This window comes from Desmodus rotundus, chromosome 7 (assembly GCF_022682495.2).
Source record: "Desmodus rotundus isolate HL8 chromosome 7, HLdesRot8A.1, whole genome shotgun sequence".
NCBI classification, from domain to species: domain Eukaryota; kingdom Metazoa; phylum Chordata; class Mammalia; order Chiroptera; family Phyllostomidae; genus Desmodus; species Desmodus rotundus.
This window is the reverse complement of record NC_071393.1, coordinates 66,096,009-66,111,336: the sequence shown is the minus strand read 5'-3', so window position 1 is coordinate 66,111,336 and position 15,328 is coordinate 66,096,009. Positions and strand designations below refer to the sequence as shown.

The following is a 15,328-nucleotide window of genomic DNA, read 5'->3' as shown; positions in this document are numbered from 1 at the left end:
GAACCAACAGTGAAGGGAAGGAAACTGGGACTCAAATCAACAATTTGGAGCAGAAGGAAGAAGTAAACATTCAACAAGAACAGAATGAAGACACAAGAATTCAAAAATATGAGGAGAGGCTAGGAACCTCCAGGACAAATTTAAACGTTCCAACGACTGAATCATACGGGTGCCAGAAGGAGAAGAGGAAAAGCAAGAAATTGAAAACTTATTTGAAAACATAATGAAGGAGAACTTCCCTAATCTGGCAAAGGAAATAGACTTCCAGGAAGTTCAGGAAGCTCAGAGAGTCTCAGAGATGTTAGACCCAAGGAGGAACACACCAAGGCACATGATGATTACATTACCCAAAATTAAAAAGAAGGAGAGAATCTTTTTTTTAAATATATTTATTGATTATGCTATTACAGTTGTCCCATTCCCCCCCCAACTCCACTCCCTCCTGCCCACCCCCTCCCTCCCACATTCCCCCCCTATAGTTCATGTCCATGGGTCATGTATAAAGTTCTTTGGCTTCTACATTTCCTATACTATTCCTACCCTCTCCCTGTCTATTTTCTACCTACCATTTATGCTACTTATTCTCTGTACCTTTCCCCCCTCTCCCCCTCCCACTCTCCTATTGACAACCCTCCATGTGATCTCCATTTCTGTGGTTCTGTTTCTGTTCTAGTTGTTTGCTTAGTTTTCTTTTGTTTGGGTTTTAGGTGTGGTCGTTAATAACTGTGAGTTTGCTGTCATTTTACTGTTCCTATTTTTTATCTTCTTTTTTTTAGGTAACTCCTGTTAACATTTCATATAATAAGGGCTTGGTGATGATGAACTCCTTTAACTTGAACTTATCTGAGAAGCACTTTATCTTCCCTTCCATTCTAAATGATAGCTTTGCTGGATACAGTAATCTTGGATGTAGGTCCTTGCGTTTAATCTTGGGTAATGTAATTATGATGTGCCTTGGTGTGTTCCTCTTTGGGTCTAGCTTCTTTGGGACTCTCTGAGCTTCCTGGACTTCCTGGAAGTCTGTTTCCTTTGCCATATTAGGGAAGTTCTCCTTCATTATTTGTTCAAATAAGTTTTCAATTTTTTGTTCTTCCTCTTCTCCTTCTGGCACCCCTATAATTCGGATGTTGGAACGTTTCAAGGCGTCCGGGAGGTTCCTGAGCCTCTCCTCATTTTTCAGAATTCTTGTTTCTTCATTCTTTTCTGGTTGGATGTTTGTTTCTTCCTTCTGGTCCACACCATTGATTTGAGTCCCAGTTTCCTTCCCATCACTATTGGTTCCCTGTACATTTTCCTTTGTTTCTCTTAGCATAGGCTTCATTTTTTCATCTACTTTTCGAACAGATTCAACCAATTCTGTGAGCATATTGATAACCAGTGCTTTGAACTGTGCATCCGATAGGTTGGCTATCTCTTCGTCGCTTAGTTGTATTTTTTCTGGAGCTTTGAAGTGTTCTGTCATTTGGGCCATTTTTTTTTTCTTTTTTTGTCTTGGCGTGTCTGTTACTTTAAGGGGCAGAGCCTTAGGTGTTCACCAGGGCGGGGCAATGCTGGTCGCTGTGATGCTGTATGTGGGGGAGGGGCCCAGAGGGAGCAATGGCGCCCACTTCACTCTCCTCGGGATTTCAATCTTTCACTCCGATACCCACAATCAAACTGGGCCACTCTGGTGCTGGTTCCTGAGTGGGTGGGCCTGTGCACACTCTAGGCCCCTGTGGGTCTCTCCAACGACCTCTCCTGTGAGGCTGGGAGTCTCTCCTGCTGCCGCCCCAACCCCCACGGGCATTTTCAATCAAAGGTTTGAAGCTTTATTTCCCCGAGCTGTAGCCCTGAGTTGTGAGGTCTGCTTCACTCCCTGCCGTTCATCCGGTTTATCTATGTTCGAATGTGGGGCTGCGGTGTGCCACCCGCACTCTGCCTGCCCTGCTCTCCGCCACTCCAAGTCCGGCCCTCTAGGTTTATCTGCGGAGTGTGGGGCTGCAGGGTCTTCTAGTGCTCGGACTGCCTGCCCCATTCGTCCCACACTCCGCCAGTCTCGGTCCCACCACAGCCACGTGAGTCCTCTCCACCCCGGTGCCCGTCTCCACCCCTCCTACCGGTCTAGATGAATGTTTATTTTTTATTTCCTTGGTGTCGGACCCCCTTGCCGTTCGATTTTCTGTCAGTTCTGGTTGTGGGAGGAGGCTCAGTGTGTCTACCTACGCCGCCATCTTGGTTCTCCCAGGAGAGAATCTTAAAAGCAGCAAGAGAAAAGGAGACAGTTACCTACAAAAGAGGTCCCATAAGTCTTTCAGCTGATCTCTCAAAAGAGACCTTACCGGCACGAAGGGGCTGGAAAGAAGTATTCTAAGTCATGAAAGGCAAGGACCTACATCTAAGATTACTCTATCCAGCAAAGCTGTCATTTAGAATGAGGGGACAGATAAAGTGTTTTCCAGATAGTAAAGTTAAAGGAGTTCATCATCACCAAGCCCTTATATGAAAAGTTAAAGGTTTTTGTCTAAGAAAAAGAAGATGATAAAAAATACAAACAGTAAAATGACAACATACTCACAACTATTAACAACTGAACCTAAAAAACAAACAAACAAAAAAAAACAAGAACAAACTAAGCAATTAGAACAGGAACAGAATCACAGAAATGGAGATCACATGGAAGGTTAACAGCAGGGTAGGGGAGAGGTGAGAACACAGAAAAAGATACAGAGAATAAGCAGCATAAATGCTAGGTACTAAATAGACAGGGGGAGTTTAAGAATGGTATAGGAACTGGAGAAGTCAAAGACCTTATAGGTATGACCAATGGACATGAACTAAGGCAGGGGGAAATGCTGGTGGGGGGGATGGTGCAGGGCAGAGGGGAATAAAGGGGAGAAAAAAATGGAACAACTGTAATAGCATAATCAATAAAATATATTTTTAAAAACTATTTTTAACAAGAATGAATGAAAAAGGATAGTAGAAAAAAATGAAGCCCAAGGTGAATGATTTGGCCATATTTTTCTCTTTTTTGATATATTTATTGATTATGCTATTACAGTTGTCCCATTTCTGCCCCTTCACTCAACTCCATACTGCCCACCCCCTCCCTCCCACATTCCCCCCCTATAGTTCATGTCCATGGGTCATACTTATAAGTCTACATTTCCTACACTATTGTTACTCTCCCCCTGTCTATTTTCTACCTATCATTTATGCTACTTATTCTCTGTACCTTTCCCTTCTCTCCCCCTCCCACTACCCTGTTGATAACCCTCCATGTGAGCTCCATTTCTGTGGTTCCATTCCTGTTCTAGTTGTCTGCTTAGTTTGCTTTTGTTTTTGTTTTAGGTGTGGTTGTTAATAAGTGTGTGTTTGCTGTCATTCTTACTGTTCATGCTTTTTATCTTTTTTTTCTTAGGTAACTCCCTTTAACATTTCATAGTATAAGGGCTTGGTGATGATGAACTCCTTTAACTTGACCTTATCTGAGAAGCACTTTATCTTCCCTTCCATTCTAAATGATAACTTTGCTGGATATAGTAATCTTGGATGTAGGCCCTTGCCTTTCATGACTTGGAATACTTCTTGCCAGTCCCTTCTTGCCTGTAAGGTCTCTTTTGAGAAATCAGCTGACAGTCTTATGGGAACCCCTTTGTAGGTAACTGTGTCCTTTTCTCTTGCTGCTTTTAAGATTCTCTCCTTCTGTTTCATCTTGGCTAATGTAATTATGATGTGCCTTGGTGTGTTCCTCCTTAGGTCCAGCTTCTTTGGGACTCTCTGAGCTTCCTGAACTTCCTGGAAGTCTATTTCCTTTGCCAGACTGGGGAAGTTCTCCTTCATTATTTGTTTAAATTAATTTTCAATTTTTTGTTCTTCCTCTTCTCCTTCTGGCACCCCTATAATTCGGATGTTGGAATGTTTCAGGATGTCCTGGAGGTTCCTAAGCCTCCCCTCATTTTTCCAAACTCTCGTTTCTTCATTCTTTTCTGTTTGGATGTTTGTTTCTTCCTTCTGGTCCACACCATTGATTTGAGTCCCAGTTTCCTTCGCATCACTATTGGTTCCCTGTACATTTTCCTTTGTTTCTCTTAGCATAGGCTTCATTTTTTCATCTACTTTTCAAACAAATTCAACCAATTCTGTGAGCGTCTTAATAACCAGTGTTTTGAACTGTGCATCCGATAGGTTGTCTATCTCTTCCTCGCTTAGTTGTATTTTTTCTGTAGCTTTGAAGTGTTCTGTCATTTGGGCCATTTTTTTTTGTCTTGGTGCTTCTGTTACTTGAATGGGCGGAGCCTTAGGTGTTTACTGGGATGGGGTAACGCTGGTCTCTGTGCTGTGATGCTATACATGGGGGAGGGACTGAGAGGGAGCAATGGCGCCCGCTCCACTCTCCACCGGATTTCAGCCACTCCCTGTGCTACCCACAATCCAACTGGGCCCCTCTGGTGCTGGTTCCCAAGTCGGTGGGCTTGTGCACACTCTAGGTCCCTGTGGGTCTCTCCAATGGCCTCTCCTGTGAGGCTGGGAGTCTCTCCTGCTGCCGCCCCAATCCCCATGGGCGCTTTCAATCAGAGGTCTGAGGCTTTATTTCCCCGTGCTGGAGCCCTGGGTTACACAGTCTGCTTCGCTCCGCACCGTTCATCTTGGTTTATCTGTGCGCGAATGTGGGGCCTTGGGGTGCTACCCACCGCTCTGCCTGCCCCATTCTCCGCCACTCTGAGTACGGCCCTCTCAGTTTATCTGTGTGTGAATGTGGGACTGCAGGGTCTGCTAGTGGTCAGACTTCCTGCCCTGTTCATCCCACACTCTCCCGGTCTCGGTCCCACCAGGGCCACATGAGTCCTCTCCGCCCCGTGCCTGTCTCCGCCCCTCCTACCGGTCTGGATGTATGTTTCTTTTTTATCTACTTTGTGTCGGACTTCCTTGCCATTCGATTTTCTGTCAGTTCTGGTTGTGCGAGGAGGTGCAGTGTGTCTACCTATGCCGCCATCTTGGTTCTCTATTTGGCCATATTTTTCAAATTCTACACAAAAGAGAAAGTAAATCACAAAAGTACTCTGTTCTTATTTCAAAGGAGTGCTCTGATTGTTTGCTAAGATAGTTCTTAAAATTTACCACTGAAGTGATAAAAGATATAATTCTTGTGATCGTTTGTTTCTCTTTGTTCTGATTTCATGAGTAAAGCAACATGTTAAAGAATGATTTCTTTCATTTTGGGTAAGGCTCCCTGAATAAAGGGAGTTGCCAATAAGAGTTGCTGTTCATCTAAGCAGGACTTGGTCAAAAAGAGATGAAAGCCTGAGTTTTATTTCTAATGTCTTGAGGAGTAAGGAAAACAAACAAGCATCTTCTAGCTTACAGTAAACATCACAAAAGCAGCACTAGATACCACATTGACACCTTGATGAATAGGGTTTATATTCCTTATTAAGATAGTTTTATTACCATGTGCTCTGCAACATATTTTACATACAGGCGTATATTCCACATTAAATTTTCCCCCAAAACTGTTATGTTTATATTATTGTTATTTGTGTTTTATAGATTTGAAGACAGAGGCACAGAGGAATAGTAACTGAGCAACTCTTACAGTAAAGGCCTCAGATGAAAAAAATTGGGATTGAAAACTGAACAAGGCAATTCAAAATCTTTATACATTATCACTGTACAACAATGCTTATATAATCAGTTTATTTACAAACATGCCAACCCACATGTATAATTATTTAATTTCCCATGAGCTGTGAGCCCCATGTGCTCAATATGCATTGGGTCAATTTCACTTGAATGCAACTTTACAGTTTTTTTTTTTTTGGAAAACACTGTATCATCCCTCTTCAGACACACCTATCCATAATTATATATGAATTCTCCTTCTCCCCTCTCCAGGGTGGGGAAGAACTTCTAATTGAGGAAAAGAGAAAGGCTCATTCTTTTCCTATGCCAATCCAGAAACCTGATCAAAATATCAAGTTCTGCTTTTGTTCAATGGTCTTCAGGGGGCATATGTAAGCACTGCTATAAAAAAAGGAAGCAGGGCTGGGGCTGCCTTGTCGACTCCAAGAGACCAGGGAGAGCCCAGCACACCAAATGTCTTTTGATCTTACATTTAGTTAAATCTCATTTCATTCGCTGCTAATTCAATTAACTTGCATCATGTTATTACAAGACTACACAAGAGGTACAAGCAAGCAGTGTATAATGCTATTCACCCAAGCAGTTCCTGCACTAAAAAGCCATGGGCAGGAAGGTATTGACAGTTAGCATCTATCAGCAGGTTAACAGAAGGCATTGCAAGAGTACCCGGAGATGAAGAAATTGCAAACAATGAACATCACATTGTTGTACATGGGCCCTTTTTCAAAAAGACATTGGCAAACGCCAAGGTCAATGTACTCAACACTGGTTTTTACCACTAATGCAGAAGTCTTTTCGTGGAACAACACTTTGAAATGTTCCTATATTTCAACAAGTGACTTAATAATATTGGGGCATAATTCTGGCTATTCCTCTCAATGGAAATATGGATGCTGTGTGGAAATAGGTATTCTGCCCAGAAATATGCACTAAGTTGGCCTGCAAGGAAGGTTGTGTTATAAAAAGGAGAAATAGAAAGCGCCCATGAAAAGTTTCTGTGATCTAGAAGAGACAAAATTACACCAAGTTACAGTGTATTTAAATTCACATAGGCATATATTTATTCCTGCTTTATATAAAGAAGTCCTCTCTAAAAGATCTTAAATATCAAATTACACCATTTGTGCTTGCCCTGGGGGCAAAGAAGGGCAGCTGAAAATGTATAAAGGAAATCTATGGAGGAAACATTCAGAAAAATCTTAGCAGTCATGCTCTGAATACACTTATTAAAGGAAAAGCATGGTTGCAAGTTTGGCAGGGTATTATGTGAGTTGCTTCTTAGTAACAAGGCTGAGAGGTCATAAACACATTGTCTGAAGAAGCCAGGCAGGTTCCATCTCTGAGTGAACAGATAGGACGTGAATCAGTAGGGAGGAGTAGGGCCAGGGGAGGAGACCCCTGAACAATTGCCCCCTTCTACAGGGGAAGTTGCTGACTCAGCTCCAATTGATCCCTTATGGTAATGAAACTCAGTGCACCAATCAACATTTCCTGATTTTTAAATAGGACAGAAATGCAAATTTTCATAGGAACTATTCCAATTTGAAAAGATAACATCAAAAACCCAATATTGTAAGTAATGATATATGTGCTCATCAGAAGAGGTTTGTGACCAGATACAACTCAGGTGACTGCAGAATATATCATTCACCTCATAACATAGACATTTGAGTACAGGTCTTTCTACCTGAAGTGGCACAAAGAGGTGACACTACATCTAATGCATTTTTATGTCCTCATTGATTATAAAAATGATTTTCACAAAGAATACACTAAAAAACATACTAAAAAACTCACTTAATAATAAAAGATATACATGAATCTGAACAAGAACAGGACAGTAAGGCAGACTCCATGTGCTCTGCACTGGGTCCTGAGCGGGTCACCACTGTGCCCATGTTGACATAAGGAGATCAAGAGTGAAATAACTGCATTTCCAGACAACAGGAATATAGAAAGGTAGTAAAAAAATGATGTCGCTTATTTTTGTTGGAAGGTTATGTGATACCATTGAAGGGTCTAATTCCAGCTTTCTAACCTAGAAGTTGGACCAAAATTTAACATCTCTTCGTAGGAGGCCTGCCCCAGTGGGATATCTGTCCCCTCTTTCCACATTTTCCTTTAAATGACACCACATGGTTATTCTGTGGCAGATTGTCCACAAAGGCTTTACCCTGGGTATTTTCAAGTTATGCTACTTCACAGAAGTGAACAAAAATCAAGCCAGTGTTAAAACAAGTCAAAGTGATTCCAATAAAAGGGGAGCCCCCAAAACAAACATCAAAGATACGTCAGAAACCACTATATACCTTCAGGATTTTAAGGAGAAAGAAACTCAGAGCTCAAGCTGGCAGCACAGGAAGGTGATAAGGGGAACTTTTGGCTGGGATAGAACCAGGGAGATCATGCAAGTGCGGGGGCCCTGGGATTCCTGTGCAGTCAGCCCTCTGGCCCTATTTGTTCTGAGAAATAGGCTTGTCTTTCTGTCCCTCAGAGTCTGCCCCAAGTTCAGTTATAAAACCAAAGGCTATTCTGGAGCCACTGTGTGTTTTTCATCAACACAAAGCAGACCCATGGGCAGAGCTCTGTCATGTGTGGACGCTGGCAATTAGAGTTGAACCACTAAAGCAGCAGCCAGCTGTCCTTGGATATGTGTTGATCGGCAAAGGATAAAACAAGAGGCTCATTGCACAACTGGGCCATGTGCCAATCTGTGGGTTTCTTCACATCTTAGACTCAGACCCTTCCTCGCTCTGCCAGCCCCGCCCACAGGAACTGCTTGATATCTCCAGTCCACAGGACAGGGTAGGCCAGCTGCCCCTGAACCCCAGGACGACCAGCTGGATCTGTTCTCAGAGCTGCCACAGCAGAGACTGGGTAAGACAATGAGCCTCCTGACCCGGGACAGGAGGGCCCCGATGGGACAAAAAGTGGGAGGACAGAGCTGAATTAGTGCCCAAAACACAAGACATGTTTGGGGCCGCTGAAGGGGAAGGACATAGAACCTCAGTTACAGCAGGCTGCCTGCAGGGGAAGAGATGAGAGGGTTGTCACTATGGGGCAGGGAAGCAGGATATTCTCTTTTTTACAGGAAACATGGTTCCAACACAGCAGAATTCCCAGCTTTGTCTCCTGCTGCTGGGGCTCTTGGGAATGATGATCTTGGTCCATGCCCCACCTCCTGGTATAACCCCAGCTCAATGGTTTGTAATTCAGCACATTAATATGACCAACAATCTATGCAACATCGCAATGCGGGCGATCAACCACTATAATCTTCCTCCAAGGATATGCAAAAAAGAAAATACTTTTCTCAACACAACTACATTAGCTGCTGTAACTAATCTTTGTCATACCCCAAATATAACCTGTTTTAGGCGAGGCCATAACTGTCACAGGAGCCCAGCTGCAGTGAATGTTACCTACTGCAATGTCACAAGACAGGCTCAAACTTACTTGCAGTGCCAATACCAGCAATATTTTGTACTGAAGAACTACAGCATTGCCTGTGACAACACAAATGTTCTGGTTCACTTTGATAGACTCTACTAAGCTCTGGGTCAGCACTCTGTGCCAAGCTTCTGCACCAGCCCCACAGTCACAACCATGGTCCCTGGCCACCATCCATCCTGGATATTAGCATAAGTCCTCACCACCAGCCCACAATCCCTTTTACTCTCCACTGAGCTGAAGCTCCTTTGCACCTACAATAAACTTCTTTGTAGAATCACCTACACGTCTTTGTGAACGTCTGTTTGTGCCCCTCCGGAGTCACATAGACATATCTCGTCCAGATCATTTTTTTTCTTCCTCTAATAGGGGATTTGAGGGAAATAGAGAGAAATGAGGATAGCAGGATTCTTGTAAAATAAAGCAACTCAAGAGTTTTCTCTCCCTCCCTCTCTCTCCCTCTCTGCCTCAAGTTGAAAACCTGAAGTATAAACTGATCTGCATATTTACACTCCAAGAGGTAAATGGCCCAGTTGAGTAAGTGGGAAGTAAATGTCTTTGATTCTCTCTGACTAATGAGTCATAAATTTTCCATAATATATGTAAACTTGTGTTTAAAAAAAAAAAAAAGTAAAGCTGTGGGTGGTGTAGCTCAGTGGATTGAGCTCTGGCATGCAAACCAAAGGGTCAGTGGTTCAATTCCCAGTCAGGGCACATGCCTGGCTTGAGGGCCAGGTCTCCAGTGGGGCGGTGTGTGAGAGGCAACCACACATTGATGGTTCTCTTCTTCTCTTTCTCCCTCCCTTCCCCTGTCTAAAAAATGAATAAAACCTTCTTTTATAAAAAGTAAAAATTTGCCATTTTTAATGAGACAAAAACAGAAAAAAAGAAACTATAACCTCAGAGATAGTTTTTCTGTATGTGAGTATATCAATTCCACAGGTATTAGTGGTTTTACTAGGGATGAGTCCAGGGAGGGAAGCAAATAAGGAATGAGATCACTTGTTCAGGTAGCCCACAGGCAGGTTCTAGTGCTTCCTGGAGAAGAGGGGGAAGTCTTCCCTGCCAATTTCTATGTCCTGGTAAAGGGCCATCTGGTCCCATGTTGGATGGAAGGGCAGGGAGGAAGCCTGACATTGAAATGTCTCACCAGGGTGAGGCCACTCTTGCCCATTCTTGCCTCCACTGCTGTCCCCAAGGGGGAATCAGTGGCTCCTTCACACTCAGGTCAGGAAGGGGCCCAGGCTCCAGTATTTGGGATTTGTAGAGCCACAGAGAGAAGGGCCGGATATTGAAATCCCCTGCCCGCTTCCTTCTCAAGGCTGCACTCAGGACTGAATGAGGAACAGGAAGGAAAAGTCCCTTCGAAATTGTGGTCAGCAGCATCATTCAAGTGATTGTTTTGGTGACAGTGGGTGGGGAGTGTCTTTTTGGAGTGTCTGACTTAGGCTAAAGTAGATGTGGCAAGTCATCAAATCTGCACTTCTGTTCTTGGCACTGGGAGTCCTGAACTCCCTTTCAAGGCCCTTGGAGAGAGTGTTTCCATTGCAAGCACTACTCCACTATGGCTTACTTCTTGCACTTATTAGTAATACAAACAGCAGCTACATTTGTGCATTTTCCCAGAGAAGTCATTGGTGGTTTTGCACCTCCAGGTGTGTTGTAGCTTGAAGCTATTGCACAGAGACCATGGGTTTAGAAAATTGCCATGCTCAACAGAATCCATTGACTTTAGATAAAATAAGTCCTGGCATAATTGTGTCCATTCTTCATTTAGACACAGAACAGCAGGAGAAGACTGAGCACAGCAAAGGTGGAATCACTATCTTGTGAAGAACATGATCACTTCTGTCACCAGTTCATATGACTTTTCCCAGTCTAGGATCTAGGACCAGCATCTTCCACACCTCAGAAGAAGGGTAATCAACTTCCCACCTTTCCAAAGCTCTCTCCATTCTGCATCTTCATCCTTTCCCTCAGTCATTTCTTCATTCATCCAGGACTATCGAGCATGTTTTGTGTCCCAGGCACTACTATAGGTACTAATAATGTAACAGGGTGCAGCCAAGAGGGGGACCCCAAATAAGGATTTGTAATGGGGTCCAGAAGAGCTTGGAGATAATTGGCTCCACACCACAGGGCCACACCTTCCGGGAATGCTGGTAGCTGTGGCCAATTGTGGGAGGACCCAGAAATGAGGCTGCAGAGGAATTCTGGCACTGAGATTTAAACCCAGGCATGGCAGCCATTTGGCATCTCTTTTGGGGACTACCCGTCTTGTTGGGACCATGTGGCTTTGGAAGTGCTCCCTTTTTGCCACGTGGATGGTGCCGGGAGCCTGAATCACAGACTTCTACTTCTTTCCTGAGATATGGTCCCCCAGACTGGGCAGAGGGAGAAGGAAGGACTGTGTATGTTTGTGGGTATTCTAAAGAACTTTAGTCTGTATAACTTTTAAATAAATAGTAATTCCTTTCCTTTTTACCGATCTCTGGCATTGAGAGACATCTCTCCTCTGGTGGCTGAAGCAAACATAGTTAGGGGGAGGAACTCCCAGAGAAAAAAGAGGGGGTCTTTTATATCGTTCAGCCCCCCACACACCCAGTCTGTTGTGTAACAATAATGCAAAGTGAACAAAGACAGGTTTCTTCTCTCATGGTGCCACCTTCTCCTGGGGCTAAGTACTAAACATATAAGGTTAATTTTCCTAGTAATAACTGTCAGGAAAAAGTAAGACAGCACCATGTGATGGCAACAGTTTGGATGTGTCATGGAAATGACAGCAGAGAGGAAGCAAGAAAGACCTGTGAGAGGGAACAAAATCTGAGCAAGATGAGAAGCAGCTGGTCATGCAGTGAGCAAGAGGAGAACCACCCCAGCAGAATGAAGAGGATGTTCAGAATCCCTAAGATAGATGCAGGCTTAGCATTTTGGAAAGATAAAAGTCTACTCTAGTAGGACTGGGGCATTAATAACAATGAGCATCTATAGGGAACTGTTCCATGCATGGGAAATGTAGCTCAGCCCCCACTTGGAAAATCCAGTGGGATGTGAGGTCTGGCACATAGGACCCATGGCCATGGACAGGTTCTCCCATGGGGAATCAGGCCTGCATTGTACCTAGTCTGCTATGAGACTTGCTTTAGCTAAAACTCCTTCACCCTGAATTGAGGCAGTAAATGTTTACTGAGTAGCTTTAACTTCCTAAAGTCTGTGCTAAACTTCTGAAGTATGGAGTATAACCAGTTCAACCACTTTTTCCCTTGATATGTAACATCTGTCTCTTTGAAATAATTAGCAACATTTTTTCCTTTGTTATATGTAAAAGGTAATCACCTACAGCGAACCTGTGCATAGTAAATGAGGACCATCCTCGATGTAATGTGCCCAGAAAAGCAATAAAAGCCTGTCCAGGCAGGGCTCAGGCTCTCTGGCCCTCTCACCCTCTGTCTCACTTAGAGAGTAGTCATGCCATCCTTTTTTCTCCACAGGATTTCTGTAGTCCATGTGAATTTGTCCACTGCAGCCACAACACATGGATCCTGAGGGCCAGGGTCCACACCAAGCATCAATAATGGAGGTGATGAGATTCAGACCCTTTAGGACTGAGGAGATCTGGGTAAAGAAGAATTTCTAATTGAGAATCAAATGAAGTGTTTACATAGTAGACTGACGTCACCTGAGTTTAATTTGGCTGCTGAGCTAGAAATGAATTTCCTCACCCCTTCTCTGGGAAATAGCTTGTGATGGAGTTTGGATCCAGATTCTATCTCTTCCTGATTTCTCTAAAAGATCCTGACCCTCACTTGATCCTTATAACAACACATATATTCCTAAAATATATTAATTTTTCTGTCTATACCTATTGCATTTGACTAAGAGGAATTGAAACATGGTTAGTTATGAAAAGTCCTAACAGATCAATAGTCCCGACATCATCTTAAGAATGGTGGAAATCAAAGAGGGAAAAAGGGCCAATCAAATTCCCTGAAGAAAGAAGCTCTATACTCTCCTTTAGTAACTGTTTTCTTGTCTGACCCCCTTGTTCTTCATAAGTGCTTCTCAACTTGGTAGAGAAGCACTTAAAAACTTCCTTTCATTCCTTGACATAGAACTTTTTCCTTTTGTCTAGCTGGAAAGAAGAGATGTATTGACTAGTACATATATCTTATTCTACGTAGGTCTGTTCTTCTATTCTCATGTTTACATCATTTCTTAAGGCTCTTGAGTCTCTTATCTCCCTTTCTTACCCTGATGCACAGACATTGTGGGAAGATCCTCCACAAGTAGCTGGATGATGAGACGTAATGAATGCTCATGTGAAACAGTGATTTCCTGGGACAAATTGTCTGCAATGAATAATTTAATGACATTACTTCACAAAACACAGTGTATGTAGAAATTTATGATTGTGGTATTGGACTGTGACACAACCTCAACTAAAGGAATAGAATTCTCAGGACAAGAAGCTACAAGATTTAGTTTAGATTTTCCACTACCTGGCTATGGAATTTTGGAAGATCATCCCAACATGCTCTTCCTCTACAAATAAAAATGGGCTTGTATTAAATGATCTTCCAGCCCAGATATTTTGAAGCTCTTTGAGTCTGTAAGGGAGGAATAATTTTCTGTGTGTAGGTGTCCTATGTTATTGCAGAGGTGTATATGTGTAGAATTTTGAGTACATATTTGTAAATTGTTTAATGACTTAAATTAGCTTTTTTATAAGATCCATGAATTTGATAGAAAAAGCATGACTAATTAAAACTAAATAATTGCATATACATAGTTTATTATTACTTTAAGATTCCACAGTAAAATGTAAATGTATTTACAGTTTGTCTGACCCTCACCCTACACTTGGGTGAGATCAAAAACTAGCACAAACGCTTAAGGTGTTATTTCAGGAACCTAGGAATAAGAGATAATAAGACCACCTGGGTGAGTGGACCTGTGCAAAACCTGGAGAGATCAGTCACTCATCAAGTGCAAATTTATCAGATATCCCTGTAACAGGAAGACCTTTTCTTCTTTCTTTAAACTGCCTCTAGTCTAGTAGAAAGGCAAGAGGACAAACATTGTTTATCTTAAAAAGGAGCCATGGGTAAGTGGTAATACATAGAGCCCCACACTTAGGTCACTCACTCTGTCTCATTGCAATATTTCAGAACAGTTCGTTAGGACCAAGAGTCAACCTTCTTTCACAATAAGTTACATGACCAAACATTATAAACAAACCCATGAGTAACCCTTTCTGCCAACATGCTTATGGGATGCCACATATGAAAAACCTTCTATGACACAACAGTTTCTACTATAATCACCTGAGGATCTTTTCATACTGTGAATTCTTGAGCTCCACTCCAGATACACTGACACAGAATGTCTAGAGCTCAGGATTCAGCACTTTCAAATCTTTCTTCAGGTGGTTCTGACATAACCTGTCCCCAGCCTGGCATTTGGGGCCTACTTTTACATGACCCTGACTTCAGAAGCCTATGATAGAAGTTGGTAATGTCTTGGTATTGGGACCATTTCAAGGTAAGAGGAAGTGGAGGTGCCATTTGCCTTGGGGCCCAAGATAATTCCAGCTACAAAGACTTCTAATCAAGCCCCTATAGCCTACCATAGGCTGGTGTTGACTTAATCAGAACCTCAGTGCACCCAATTGACCTACCTGTCATTAAGACATTTTCCCTTAAATAAAGGGAATAATGGTTGAGGGTTTTGGCTGAGACCCTCTATGTCAGTAAAATGCCCCAGCCTCACTGCTATGTTACATGTGCCTAGAACTCACCTAGTGCTGAGCAGATGTGCAATAAGTTTTTTTTGAATGAATGAAGAGAAATAGATTGTATTAATTTTTTTGTTTTTGCATCATAAGTTACCACAAACTTATCAACTTAAAAACAATATACAGTTATTATCTCGCAGTTTTCATGGGCCAGGAATCCAAGCTGAGCTTATCTGGGTCCTCTGCTCAGGGTCTCACAAGGCTGCAGTCAAGGTGTTGGCCTGGCTATATTCTCATCTAGTGGCTCAGTTAAGGGAGAAGGTATTCCCAAGTTTATTTACATTGTTGGCAGAATTCATTTCCTTGCAGCTGTATGATTGAGGGTCCATTCTCTGGCTGGTTGTCAGGAAGGAGCCACACTCAGCTACTATAGACTGTCAACAATGTCCCATCCACAATCCCTCTCACAACCTGGTAGCTTTGAGAGTGAGACTACCTCACCTCCTCCACACTCCCCAAGCT

General features: G+C 42.8%; 1 protein-coding gene across 5 annotated transcripts in view; it reads left to right on the top strand.

Moving 5' to 3' along the window:
* Window positions 1-9,348, top strand: part of LOC112312002 (non-secretory ribonuclease-like) — a 37,526-nt gene extending 28,178 nt beyond the window's left edge. For 4 of the 5 annotated variants that reach the window (XM_045201909.1, XM_024568521.2, XM_045201910.1 and 1 more), the window contains exons 2-3: window positions 8,383-8,499; window positions 8,714-9,348. In XM_045201909.1, coding sequence (XP_045057844.1) covers window positions 8,719-9,174 — 456 coding nt within the window. In that variant the 5' untranslated portion in view covers window positions 8,383-8,499; window positions 8,714-8,718 and the 3' untranslated portion in view covers window positions 9,175-9,348. Of the gene's footprint in view, window positions 1-8,356; window positions 8,500-8,713 lie in introns of all 5 variants that reach the window. The other variant, XM_045201911.1, reaches the window with a different exon arrangement.
* The last annotated feature ends 5,980 nt before the right edge of the window (window positions 9,349-15,328 follow it).